The sequence below is a fragment of the Cucurbita pepo genome, chromosome 4, assembly GCF_057944985.1.
Source record: "Cucurbita pepo subsp. pepo isolate OVF chromosome 4, ASM5794498v1, whole genome shotgun sequence".
Classification (NCBI taxonomy): Eukaryota; Viridiplantae; Streptophyta; class Magnoliopsida; order Cucurbitales; family Cucurbitaceae; genus Cucurbita; species Cucurbita pepo.
Genome location: NC_141801.1, coordinates 1,277,108 through 1,289,834, shown reverse-complemented (window position 1 = coordinate 1,289,834; position 12,727 = coordinate 1,277,108). Strand labels below are relative to the sequence as shown.

The following is a 12,727-nucleotide window of genomic DNA, read 5'->3' as shown; positions in this document are numbered from 1 at the left end:
CCACCATAACCACGTTTTTCACGCCTTCATATTCCTTGCTCTGAGTATTATTTTCGCCCATTTTTTTTATCTCTATTTTCTTTTGGTACAAAAATTAACTCAATTTTAATAAAACTTAATACTGTTTTAAATCGTCTCAGCTAGGGAGAAGATTCTACACCTTTTAAGGAATGTTTCATTTTGTAACGACACAACAACCCAGATCCACCGCTAGCAGATATTGTCCTATTTGGAGTTATTCTTTCGAGCTTCCCCTCAAGGCTTTAAAACGCGTCTGTCAGGGGGAAAGTTTCCACACCCTTATAAATGGTAGTTTGTTCTCCTCCCCAACCAAGGTGGGACATCACAATCCACCCCTCTTCGGGGCCCAGTGTCCTTACTGGCACACCGTCTCGTGTCTACCCACCTTCAAGGAACAGCGAGAAGGTTGACACATCGTCGGGTGACTGGCTCTGATACCATTTGTAATGACCCAGATCCACCACTAGCAGAAATTGTCCAAAGAGGGGAAGCCCGAAAGGAAAAGCCCAAAAAGTACAATATCTACTAGGGGTGGATGTGGGTGTTACAATTCCCCTCTCCAACTAACATGGGATCTAAATCCTGATCTAAATTTTAGATATGGTCGTTACATACAAATTATTTATTCATAAATTAATTCTTTGACATAACCACATTGGGCGAGATTCACATGGTTTATAAATTATTATTAAATATATTGTGAGGGTGGCTTCTTGATTTTATTTATAATAATACAACATTTATGCATTTTTTAATTAATTTTAAATTAATTATTTGCACATCTTCAAAATTTTAAAATAATAAATGTTGATTGCACATTCTATATTACCCACAATTTTGTGTAATTTTAATTTTAATATTCTTTTTAATATATATAATTATAAATTAAAACAAATCCATTTTTTAATTACCGTTGAGTCATCTCAATCATTAAATTTATTTTTTAAAATATTAAAATACGATGAAAATAAAAAATATATATATTGACTTTTTTTAATAATAATTTATATTCGTTCAAACACGTGGTTCAAAATAAAAATAATTAATGAATTAATTATTATTATTATTTTAAATGTAATATTATTGTTATTATTTAAATACATTTTTAAGAGATTATTTAAAATTTAAATTCTTAGTTGCTGTCCATTAAGACAGACATAAACCCGTTGTTATATATTCGATTTTCTATATATTTATTTATTTTTATATAAGATAATATAATTAATTAATTTTTTACTATTTTCTTTGTCCAAAAAAATGCTAATCTTTCATTGACTTTTTTTTTAATTGTTTAAAGATTTTATTATAATTATAATTATAATTATTATTCTTATTATTATATTATTATTATTTCACTTTTACTAATTTTACTAATTTTATTATAATAAGCCCGTTTATATTTTATTTAAAATATGATTATTATTAGTGAGGATTTTAATGGCATAAAATATTTAAATTTAAATTATTTCATTGTTCTCGTAATTTTCCTTTGTGGGTTGCTATTCTTTTGTAATGATCTAGATCCACCACTAGCAGATATTGTCGTTTTTGGGTTTTCCCTTTCGGACTTCCCCTAAATCAATCCTCTTTGAGGCCCAGCGTTCTTACTGGCACACCGCCTCGTGCCTACCCCCTTCGGGGAACAGCGAGAAGGCTGACACATCATTCGGTGTCTCCTAAATCAACCCCCTTTAGGGCCCAGCGTCCTTACTGGCACGCCGCCTCGTGCCTACCCCCTTCGGGAATAGCAAGAAGCATACACATTGTCTGGTGTCTGGCTCTCATACCATTTGTAACGACTCAGATCCACCGCTAGCAGATATTGTCCTCTTTAGACTTTCCCTTTCGGACTTCCCCTCAAGGCTTTAAAACGCGTCTGCTAGGGGAAGGTTTCCACACCCTTATAAAAGGGTGATTTGTTCTCCTCCCCAACCAATGTGGGACATCACATCTTTGTATTTGAAGTATCTTCGAGAAACTCAGTTTTAGGGTTTCTTGTTTCCTTCTTCATCATCGTTAAACTTGTATCACTTAATCTGATTTTGATTAGGTTGGTGATTCGACAAACTACAAGCCGACCACCAGCTTTTGTATTTTTTTTGCGATTTACTGTTTTCGTGGAAGAGTAAAAAACAAAAAAATGTTATTTCTCGGTCTTCAACTATCAAAGTTAAGTATCGTGCCATGATCTTGACTTCTTGTGAAATTGTTTGGTTGCAGATATGGTTGTTTATCTTCATCATCACACGTCGTTTTATTGTGACAATTAGAGTATCATTAAAAGACAGCTCGTGATTCATTTTTTTATGAATAGACCAAACATATTGAGATTAATTGTCGTGTTACTCGTCATCACATTCAGCTTAACACTGTCATATTACAAGTGCATGGTGCATTGTGAGCGTTTTAGGGATATTAGTATCTATATTATTTTAGTGTTGTTATTATTATTTTGTGATTAAGGATAATTAATATTTAAAATTGTAGTTTAATGTTAGAAAATTATTAGAATTAAATGTTAAATGTTAAATATTAAATAATTTAATTATAATAAAAAATTCAGAACGTGACTAAATAAATTTTTATAATATAAAGATTGGGTTTTATGATTTCAATATAACAAACGAAAGCGACAGGCGAAAACAAAAAGTTAAACAGGCCGTAAGACACGTGTTACACGTGTGTTCCCTCACTAATATGAAAATATATAATATAATCATAAAACGGTAATAATTTAAACCTTTTAAAATTACTAAAATACCAATTATCTATATATATATATAGTTTTGAATTAATACTAAAAAAATGTACTTAATTTTTAAAAAATTTTATTTAAATTAATAGCATTAATAAAACTTTTGAAAATTCATTAATATTTTTGAAATACTTAAAAATGATTTTTCTAAACATTAATTCGAAGATAACTTAATAAATAATATTTTTTAGTAAAAATATAAAAATATAAATCTTTAATCTAAAAAAATAAATGGTAAATCATATTGGGAACAAATAATTTTGTTCATATTCATAATAGCAAAAAAAAAAAAAAAAAAAAAAAAAAAACTATGAAATTGGATATTAAAAAAATAAAATCAATTTAAAAAAAAAAAAAGACAAAAAAATACTTTTTTTTTTTTTTTAATTTAAATTTTACAATAAAGACTAAAGAGTTATTAGGCGAACACAGTGGGACCCAGCTCAAATGGGAAATTCATACAAAAAAGAACCCTATAAATAGTTGTTAACATTCGCTCCTCTGTTCAAACTCAGACCGGTAACTGTTTTTTCTTTCCGGTCCGGAATTGCCGCCACTACTGCTCTTTCTCTCCCTATCTAGCGGCTCATTTCCTTCTCGAGCCACCACCGTCCGATCCGGCGCCGGCGTTTTGGATTTTCTACTTCAATATCATTATGGACGCCCGCTGCCGATCGACGAAGCCGACGACCACTACCAAGGTGAAGGCTAAGTCAACTACCATCGACGGAAATTCCACGAAGGCTTCCGACGCTTTGGTTCTCCCTCTATACTTCACCAACGCTGTCTTCTTCACGCTCTTCTTCTCCGTGGTGTATTATCTGCTCAGCCGCTGGCGGGAGAAGATCCGTAACTCTATTCCTCTGCATTTCGTTACTCCGTCCGAGATCGTCGCTCTCATCGCTTTAGTTGCCTCGTTCGTGTACCTTATCGGATTCTTCGGTATCGATTTTGTTCAGTCTCTGTTTCTCCGACCGTCAACGGAAGTATGGACTTCTGTAGACGACGATGAGCGTTCCATTGTTAAGGATGATTCGCGGAAAGTGCCGTGTGGTGCAGCGCTTGATTGCTCTGTTCCTCCTCAAGTTTCGCCTGCAGTTGTGTCTGTCTTGAAATCGGTTGATTCGCTGCCAGTTTCGATCAAATTAAACGAAGAAGATGAGGAGATCGTGAAATCCGTGGTGGTTGGAACTACTCCGTCGTACTCTCTCGAATCGAAGCTCGGAGACTGCGCTAGAGCGGCGGCAATTCGCCGTGAGGCGCTTCAGAGGATTACCGGTAAATCTCTCTACGGATTACCTCTGGACGGTTTCGATTACGATTCGATTTTAGGACAGTGCTGTGAGATGCCAGTCGGATACGTCCAGATTCCGGTAGGGATTGCAGGTCCGCTTCTGCTCGATGGAAGAGAATTTTCAGTTCCAATGGCTACAACTGAGGGATGTTTGGTTGCAAGCACAAACAGAGGATGTAAGGCGATTCATCTCTCTGGAGGAGCCAACAGCATCTTGTTGAGAGACGGAATGACCAGAGCACCGGTGGTGAGATTCGCCACCGCAAAGAGAGCCGCTCAATTGAAAATGTTTCTTGAAGAGCCTGAAAATTTCGATACTCTGGCTTTGGTCTTCAACAAATCGAGCCGATTCGGAAGATTACAGAACATCAAGTGCGCCATTGCCGGCAAAAACCTCTATATGAGATTCTCGTGCAGCACCGGCGACGCCATGGGAATGAACATGGTCTCTAAAGGCGTGCAGAACGTTCTGGATTTCTTGCAGGAGGATTTCCCTGACATGGATGTAATCGGCATCTCTGGTAAGTTAACAGTATAACAAATTACCATAACAAAATCCAATTATATTCCCAAAACCGTTTCAAAACCGTTTCGAAATCGTTTGATTTTGGTGATTCAGGAAATTTCTGCTCAGACAAAAAACCTGCTGCTGTGAACTGGATTGAAGGAAGGGGGAAATCAGTGGTTTGTGAAGCCATAATTAAAGGTGATGTGGTGAGGAAGGTGCTGAAAACCACCGTGGACGCTTTGGTAGAACTTAACATGCTTAAGAATCTTGTTGGATCCGCCATGGCTGGAGCTCTGGGTGGATTCAATGCTCATGCCAGTAACATTGTTACTGCCATTTACATTGCCACTGGCCAAGATCCTGCACAGAACGTGGAGAGTTCACACTGCATTACAATGATGGAGGCCGTGAATGATGGCAAGGATCTTCACGTATCCGTCACTATGCCTTCCATTGAGGTCAGATTTGCTTGATTTTAAGGGAGTTTTAATTTTGTTACCGATAGGGGGACCGAACTAAAACATTTTAGGTTCAACAATTGTGAATCCAAAGATCAAAACATAATTGATACGTTGTTTATAGAGTTATGTTCGAACTAACAACCCAATTCAAATTTATACCATACTTCGTTTTAGATTCAACAATTGCGAATCCCAAGGTTGAACTGGAATCAACAATATCATGTATTTTGTTTTGTTTCACATAAATAGGATCCAAACAAACATTAAAGTATTATTTTATAGGCCATAATCATGATTGAGAATCAATTTCGTTTGATTCTACAGGTTGGTACAGTTGGTGGGGGGACACAACTAGCCTCCCAATCTGCTTGTCTGAATCTGCTAGGAGTCAAGGGCGCTAACAGAGACGCACCAGGCTCAAACGCCAGGCTCCTAGCCACCATTGTAGCTGGCTCAGTGCTAGCAGGAGAGCTCTCTCTCATGTCCGCCCTTGCAGCCGGACAACTCGTCAAAAGCCACATGAAATACAACAGATCAATCAGAGACATCGCCACTGTTTCATCCTCCTAGTCTACCAACTCGCCGGAGCTACGCCGTCCACGGCGGAGGTATGTATAATGTATAAATCAGAGAAAAAAAAATTGAAAAAAAAAATTAAAAACAGTGTTTCTTTTCTTCCCCTTTTTTTGGGTTTTTTTTTTTTTTTTTTTGGATCTGTTGCTGTTGAGTGGGAATAGAGAAAAAAAAAATGAAGAACAAAGGAGGAGGGTTGGTTTAAGACGCCATTATCAATCAGGTCAGGAGGCCGTGTTGGGATTTGAAATGAAGAAGAATCTGTTTCCTTGTTCTTTGTGTTTCTGTCTGTGTTTTGAGTTTCTGGCCGTGTTGGGGTTATATAAACTGTGAAGCAAGTTTTCATCCTTAGTGAAGTTATTTGTTTTAGGAGTCTCTTTTGACATTACGTGGTGAAGATCCTCAAACTTCATATAATGTTTGAAAGAAATATGCAACTTCTTCTTCTCAACAAAATTATCTCAATAATATTGTTAACTAGTTCGGTTTCAATTTTATGGACGAACACGTGTCAAATTACTAAGGTGTTCGAAATTGCTTTTCGAAAAAATGCTTTTTAAGCCTCATCAAATTAAGGGTGTTCGAAATCCCAAAGACCCAAAAAACTGTCACGTTTAGGTTCGGTTATAAACTTATTTGGATTGGATTAGGTTGTAACAGCCTAAACCCACTGTTAGGATATTGTCAGCTTTGACCAGGTACTTACCAAAACGTCTCTAGTAGGGAGAGGTTTCCACACCCTATAAGGAATGCTTTGTTCCCTTCTCGAACTGATGTGAGATCTCACAATCCACCCCTTGTGAGTCAGCGTCCTCATTGGTACACCGCCCGGTGTCGAGCTCTAATATCATTTGCAACAGCTCAGACCCACTATTAGTATATATTGTCCGCTTTGACCCATCTCACAATCCATCCCCTTGTGAGCCAGCATTCTCACTGGTACATCGCACCGTGTCGAGCTCTAATATCATTTGCAACAGTTCAGACTCATTATTAGCATATATTGTCCATTTTGACCCATTATGTAGTGTCTGTTAGGAATTACGACTCTCCACAACAGTATAATATTGTCCACTTATTTGCACTTTCCCAGAAGGCCTCATAGCAATCGAGATAGTATTCCTCACTTATAAACGCATGATCTTCTACTAAATTAACCAATGTGAGACTCATTCCGAATAATCATCAACAGTGTCGCCAGCATCATGATTTTAAAACATATCTATTAGGGACAAGTTTCCATACCCTTACAAGAATGTTTCATTTCTCTCCAACCAAAGTGGGATCTGACAGAAAATATATCAAATTCATCCTATAGGAACGAGTTAAATTTTAATTTAATTTGTCAATTAAAACAAAAAAAAAAAAAAAAATTAAAAAAAAAAAAAAAAAAACACTATATTTACCTCCACAAACACAATCCTTAAAATCCTCAACAAAGCGTTTCTAAACTTAGCCTTGGATGAACTTGGTCTCTCTCCAACAAAATCCCCACCGTTGGATCAATCCATCAATCATTATGTCTCACTTTCAACCATATGCTCTCTTAACTTCTTCGAACAACGCCCACCATTGATTTCAAGCTCCCTTCCTTTCTCTCACAAGCTTTGTAATTCCAAACATATTTTCCATTTCTGTTCTTCTTTCGTGAACTTTAAGGTTTCTTTCATTTGGGTCACTAAGGAAGATGGGAGCTGATGGGGTTTTTCAGAGCCTAAAAGGATGTTTTGATTGAAAACTGTGGGAATTTGCAGCTTAAACCAACATCAACAATGGCAACTTTAACCAACCAACCATCTAAGAAAGCGATTCGCAGCCCGGGCGCATCTGCGAATTCCACAAGCATTCGTGCTGCGAGTGGACAAACGGTTAAGTTTGCTCGAAGAACATCGAGCGGTCGGTATGTTAGTTTGTCGAGAGAAGATCTCGACATGTCGGGAGAGGTTTCGGGTGATTATATTAACTACACGGTGCATATTCCTCCGACACCGGATAATCAACCGATGGATTCGTCAATAGCGAGCAAAGCGGAGGAGCAATACGTCTCGAACTCGTTGTTTACCGGTGGATTCAATAGCGTTACACGAGCACATCTTATGGATAAGGTGATAGATTCCGAGGTTACTCATCCTCAAATGGCTGGAGCTAAGGGATCTTCGTGTGCCATGCCGGCTTGTGATGGCAAGGTCATGAAAGACGAGCGGGGTAAAGATATCACTCCTTGTGAATGCAGGTTCGATTCTTTTTCATAACCTGTCAACTTAAACTTTAGAATCGTTATTGTGATGTCCCACGTTGGTTGGGGAGGAGAACAAATCACCATTCATAAGGGTGTAGAAACCTTCCCCTAGCATACCCGTTTTAAAGCCTTAAGGGGAAGCCCGAAAGGGAAAACCCAAAGAGGACAATATCTGCTAGCGGTGGATCTAGGTCGTTACAAATGGTATCAGAGCCAGACACCAGACAATGTGCCAGCCTTCTCGCTCTTCCCCGAAGAGGGGTAGACATGAGGCGGTGTACCAGTAAGGACGGTGGTCCCACATCAATTGGAGGAAGGAAAGAGTGTCAGCGAGGACGCTGGGCCCCGAAGAGGGGTGGATTCTGATGTCCCACATTGGTTGGGGAGGAGAACAAATCACCATTTAAGGGTGTGGAAACCTTCCCGTGGCAGACGCGTTTTAAAGCCTTGAGGGAAAGCCCAAAGAGGAGAATATCTGCTAACGGTGGATCTGGGTCGTTACAGTTATGTCGTATCATTATCGTCGAACTCGATGCTCGTGCAGGTTTAGAATATGTAGGGATTGCTATCTTGATGCCTTGAAGGAAACAGGGCTTTGTCCTGGCTGCAAAGAGCCCTACAAAGTGGGAGACTATGAGGAAGACTCTAATGAGTATTCAGCATTGCAATTACATGGCCCAGATGGGTCTAAAGGTGGCTCACAAAACATGTCAATGATGAAGCTAAACCAAACTGGTGAGTTTGACCACAACAAATGGTTGTTTGAGTCAAAGGGAACTTATGGAGTTGGTAGTGCCTATTGGACTCCGGAGGACGGTTACGGCAACGGTGGCAACGACAACTTCGGTGACGGGATGATGGAGGCAATGGACAAGCCATGGAAACCGCTTAGCCGAACGTTTCCGATCCCAGCAAGCATCATCAGTCCTTACAGGTTTGGTACATAAATGACTCGATATCTTATAGATTACCGTCAAACGTGCAAATTTGGTTGTGTTTTTTTTGCAGGCTGTTGATATTAGTAAGATTTGTGGTGTTGGGTTTCTTTTTGCATTGGAGAGTGCGACATCCAAATGAGGATGCAATATGGCTATGGCTAATGTCTATTGTTTGTGAGATATGGTTTGCTTTCTCTTGGATTCTTGATCAAATTCCGAAGCTATGTCCCGTTAATCGCGCGACCGATCTTCAAGTCCTTTACGACAAGTTTGATGCACCGTCTCCGTTGAATCCCACCGGTCGTTCCGACCTCCCGGGAGTCGACTTGTTTGTATCCACAGCCGACCCTGAAAAGGAACCGGTTCTCGTGACTGCCAATACCATATTATCCATCCTTGCAGTTGATTATCCAGTTGAGAAACTTGCATGTTACGTCTCTGATGACGGAGGCGCTCTCTTGACATTTGAGGCAATGGCGGAGGCTGCGAGTTTCGCAGATTTGTGGGTACCGTTTTGTCGTAAGCACGATATCGAGCCGAGAAATCCCGAAAGCTATTTTAGTTTAAAAGTGGATCCAACGAAGAACAAGAGTAGATCGGATTTTGTGAAGGATAGAAGGAAGATCAAGCGGGAGTACGACGAGTTTAAGGTTCGAACAAACGGGCTCCCGGACTCGATTAGGAGGCGATCCGAAGCTTTCAATGCAAGGGAAGAGATGAAGATGTGGAAGCTCATGAAAGAAAAGGGAGGACCAGATGCCATGGAGCCAATTAAGGTTCAAAAAGCAACATGGATGGCTGATGGCTCACATTGGCCTGGCACTTGGGTTGTCCCTACTGGCGACCATTCTAAGGGCGACCACTCCGGAATTCTTCAGGTATAGAATCTAAACTACAATGAACCGAGACCACATCCGAACGAGAGTGATCACAATTGAAGTTACTGTCTATACCAACAAAGAACACATTTTGTTCGGTGGCTCAATCGTAAGAACCCTAAAGTTAATCGTGCTTCCCGAGAAAGCATGTGAGTGTGGGTCTATAGGGATAGTCTTCACTCTCAGAAGCACTTCGTGAGAAGTAGATAGTGTGACCATGTTGCAAGGGATACAGGGGCATGTCGGGCATGTCGGGATCATTAGGTATAGAATCGTGCTTTTCGAGGAAGCATGTGAGTGAGGACAAAACATATTAAACTGCCTCAGGTTAGTCTGTAGGGATAGTCTTCACTCTTAGAAGTAGTTCGTGACAAATAGATAACGTGACCATATTGCAAGGGATGCAGAGGAATGTCGAGGTCATTGGGTGCCATTACATTTGATATGTTCGGGAATATTTGTTTCCTCTCTAAAACTTTCTTTCTCGCTCGTTGATAGGTGATGCTAAAGCCTCCAAGCCACGACCCGTTATTGGGGAGCACAGACGAGAAGATCATAGACTTCACAGATGTCGACATTCGTCTTCCGATGTTCGTATACATGTCTCGTGAGAAACGACCCGGGTACGATCATAACAAGAAGGCGGGAGCCATGAATGCCCTTGTAAGATCTTCAGCCGTTTTGTCAAATGGTCCATTCATTCTCAACCTTGATTGTGATCATTACATCTACAATTGCAAAGCCATCAAAGAGGGAATGTGCTTCATGATGGACCGTGGTGGGGAGGACATATGTTACATTCAATTCCCTCAAAGATTTGAAGGCATTGATCCTTCCGATCGGTACGCCAATCATAACACGGTCTTCTTCGATGGTAATATGAGAGCGCTCGATGGAATACAGGGTCCGGTGTACGTCGGGACGGGTTGTATGTTTAGGCGGTTCGCGCTCTACGGGTTCGACCCGCCGCAACCCGATAAGATGAAACAGGCTAAAAGTGATCAGCCTGAAACACAACCGTTGCAGCCAACTGACTTTGATCCTGACCTTGATGTGAATCTACTTCCCAAGCGTTTTGGAAATTCCACAATGTTGGCTGAGTCTATATTGGTTGCTGAGTTTCAAGGTCGCCCGATTGCTGATCATCCCGCGGTTAAGTACGGACGACCTCCCGGGGCCTTGAGGGTTCCACGTCAACCGCTCGACGCTGCAACGGTCGCTGAAGCTGTCTCGGTCATTTCGTGTTGGTATGATACGTTAAATATATGTTTTAGTCTCTAATGTTTTAAGTATAAGTAGCTACTTAATTTGCTTATTGTCAAAGGTACGAGGACAAAACGGAATGGGGTGATCGAGTAGGATGGATTTATGGATCGGTTACAGAGGACGTTGTCACGGGTTATCGTATGCATAACCGTGGATGGCACTCAGTGTATTGCATTACCAAGCGTGATGCGTTTCGTGGGTCAGCTCCGATTAATCTAACGGATCGTCTCCATCAAGTGCTTCGATGGGCAACAGGTTCAGTCGAGATTTTTTTCTCAAGAAACAATGCTATTCTCGCTACGAGACGCCTCAAATTTCTCCAACGCCTTGCATACCTTAACGTCGGCATCTATCCCTTCACCTCGATCTTCCTCATCGTCTATTGCTTCCTCCCGGCACTCTCTCTTTTCTCCGGGAACTTCATTGTCCAATCACTCAACGCCACTTTCTTAATCTACCTTCTCATCATCACAATATGTTTGATTTCATTAGCCATTCTCGAAGTGAAATGGTCAGGCATTGGGTTAGAAGAATGGTGGAGAAACGAACAATTTTGGCTCATTTCAGGTCAAGAATTCGAAACTTTTACTTCCACAACACCGACCTTTACATTGACATTGACATTGACATGTTAAAACTCTAATCACAGGCACGTCAGCTCACTTAGCGGCGGTAGTACAGGGGCTTTTGAAGGTGATAGCAGGGATAGAGATCTCATTCACGTTAACGTCGAAGTCATCAGGTGACGAAAACGAAGACATCTACGCGGATTTGTACCTCGTGAAATGGACATCGTTAATGGTGCCACCAATTGTGATAGCGATGATGAACATCATAGCCATGGTGGTGGCATTTTCAAGGACAATATACAGCACAGTGCCACAATGGAGCAAGTTCATTGGTGGGGCGTTTTTCAGCTTTTGGGTATTGGCCCATTTGTACCCATTTGCGAAGGGGCTGATGGGAAGGAGAGGAAAGACACCGACAATTGTGATAGTTTGGTCTGGTTTGATAGCCATAACGCTGTCTTTGTTGTGGATAGCCATAAGCCCACCCAAGGCAGAGGATGCTGATGCTGCCATTGGTGGAGGAGGCTTTGAGTTCCCATAAGAGGGTCGAATTTTTTTAAAATAATATATTTAAAAAAGACAATTTTTTTTAATTTTTTTTAAAATTTTTTAAATTCATTTATAGGGGCTTGGAGTTTTGTGTATTTATGTTTGAAGGGGTCTAAATTGGGGTATGTTTGAAAATAAAGAAGAAGAAGAGGGACTAAGGAATAATTTAGATAAATTTTGAGGACTAAACGACGTGTAAACTCAAGAAATTTTGATATATATATATATATATATATATACACACATGTATTCTCACATGTAATTGCAAAGGATTAACCTTAATTTTTCTTTTGTTTTTTTGAAATTTTGGTTTATTTTAATTCTAGGAAGCAAAAAAAAAAAAAAAAAAAAAAAAAATAATATATATATATATATATTTATTTATTTATTTATTTTTTTTTTTGTGATGAAAATTATTAATATTTTTTTTAAAAAAATATTGTGAAATTTTTAAAAACTTACAAAAATAACTTTAAGGTTTATTAGGAAAAAAAATAAAAAATACATTTTTCGTATTCAAAAAATAATGTACGAAGTGTCTGATAGACATAGACAGCTTTTGTTCATCTGTTTGACGGTAAAAAAAAATGTACAGAGGTAAAAAGTGTTAATATGACTTTTAAAATTTTATTGATATTTTTTTAACTAGGGTATGGTAGGAGTTTTGGGATGAAAA

The 12,727-nt window shown here is 39.3% G+C and overlaps 2 protein-coding genes across 2 annotated transcripts; both read left to right on the top strand.

Annotated features, from left to right (window-relative positions):
* Window positions 1-3,267: 3,267 nt before the first annotated feature.
* LOC111792545 (3-hydroxy-3-methylglutaryl-coenzyme A reductase 1) lies at window positions 3,268-5,651 on the top strand. Its single transcript, XM_087122910.1, has 3 exons — window positions 3,268-4,591; window positions 4,690-5,036; window positions 5,364-5,651. Exons 1-3 carry the CDS (start codon window positions 3,433-3,435, stop codon window positions 5,607-5,609), a joined length of 1,752 nt encoding a protein of 583 aa, XP_086979036.1. The 5' UTR covers window positions 3,268-3,432; the 3' UTR covers window positions 5,610-5,651.
* A 1,543-nt stretch (window positions 5,652-7,194) lies between these two features.
* LOC111792399 (cellulose synthase-like protein D4) lies at window positions 7,195-12,095 on the top strand. The gene is made up of 6 exons (XM_087123384.1): window positions 7,195-7,845; window positions 8,396-8,785; window positions 8,860-9,667; window positions 10,166-10,914; window positions 10,992-11,500; window positions 11,583-12,095. Exons 1-6 carry the CDS (start codon window positions 7,385-7,387, stop codon window positions 12,041-12,043), a joined length of 3,378 nt encoding a protein of 1,125 aa, XP_086979510.1. The 5' UTR covers window positions 7,195-7,384; the 3' UTR covers window positions 12,044-12,095.
* Window positions 12,096-12,727: the final 632 nt, after the last annotated feature.

Coding starts and splice junctions, on each gene's coding strand:
- LOC111792399 (XM_087123384.1), top strand. CDS start 7,385: ATGGCAACTTTAACCAACCAACCATCTAAGAAAGCGATTCGCAGCCCG. Junction 8,786..8,859: donor AGCATCATCAGTCCTTACAG/GTTTGGTACATA, acceptor TTTTTTTTGCAG/GCTGTTGATATTAGTAAGAT. Junction 9,668..10,165: donor ACCACTCCGGAATTCTTCAG/GTATAGAATCTA, acceptor GCTCGTTGATAG/GTGATGCTAAAGCCTCCAAG.
- LOC111792545 (XM_087122910.1), top strand. CDS start 3,433: ATGGACGCCCGCTGCCGATCGACGAAGCCGACGACCACTACCAAGGTG. Junction 4,592..4,689: donor GGATGTAATCGGCATCTCTG/GTAAGTTAACAG, acceptor TTGGTGATTCAG/GAAATTTCTGCTCAGACAAA. Junction 5,037..5,363: donor TCACTATGCCTTCCATTGAG/GTCAGATTTGCT, acceptor TTGATTCTACAG/GTTGGTACAGTTGGTGGGGG.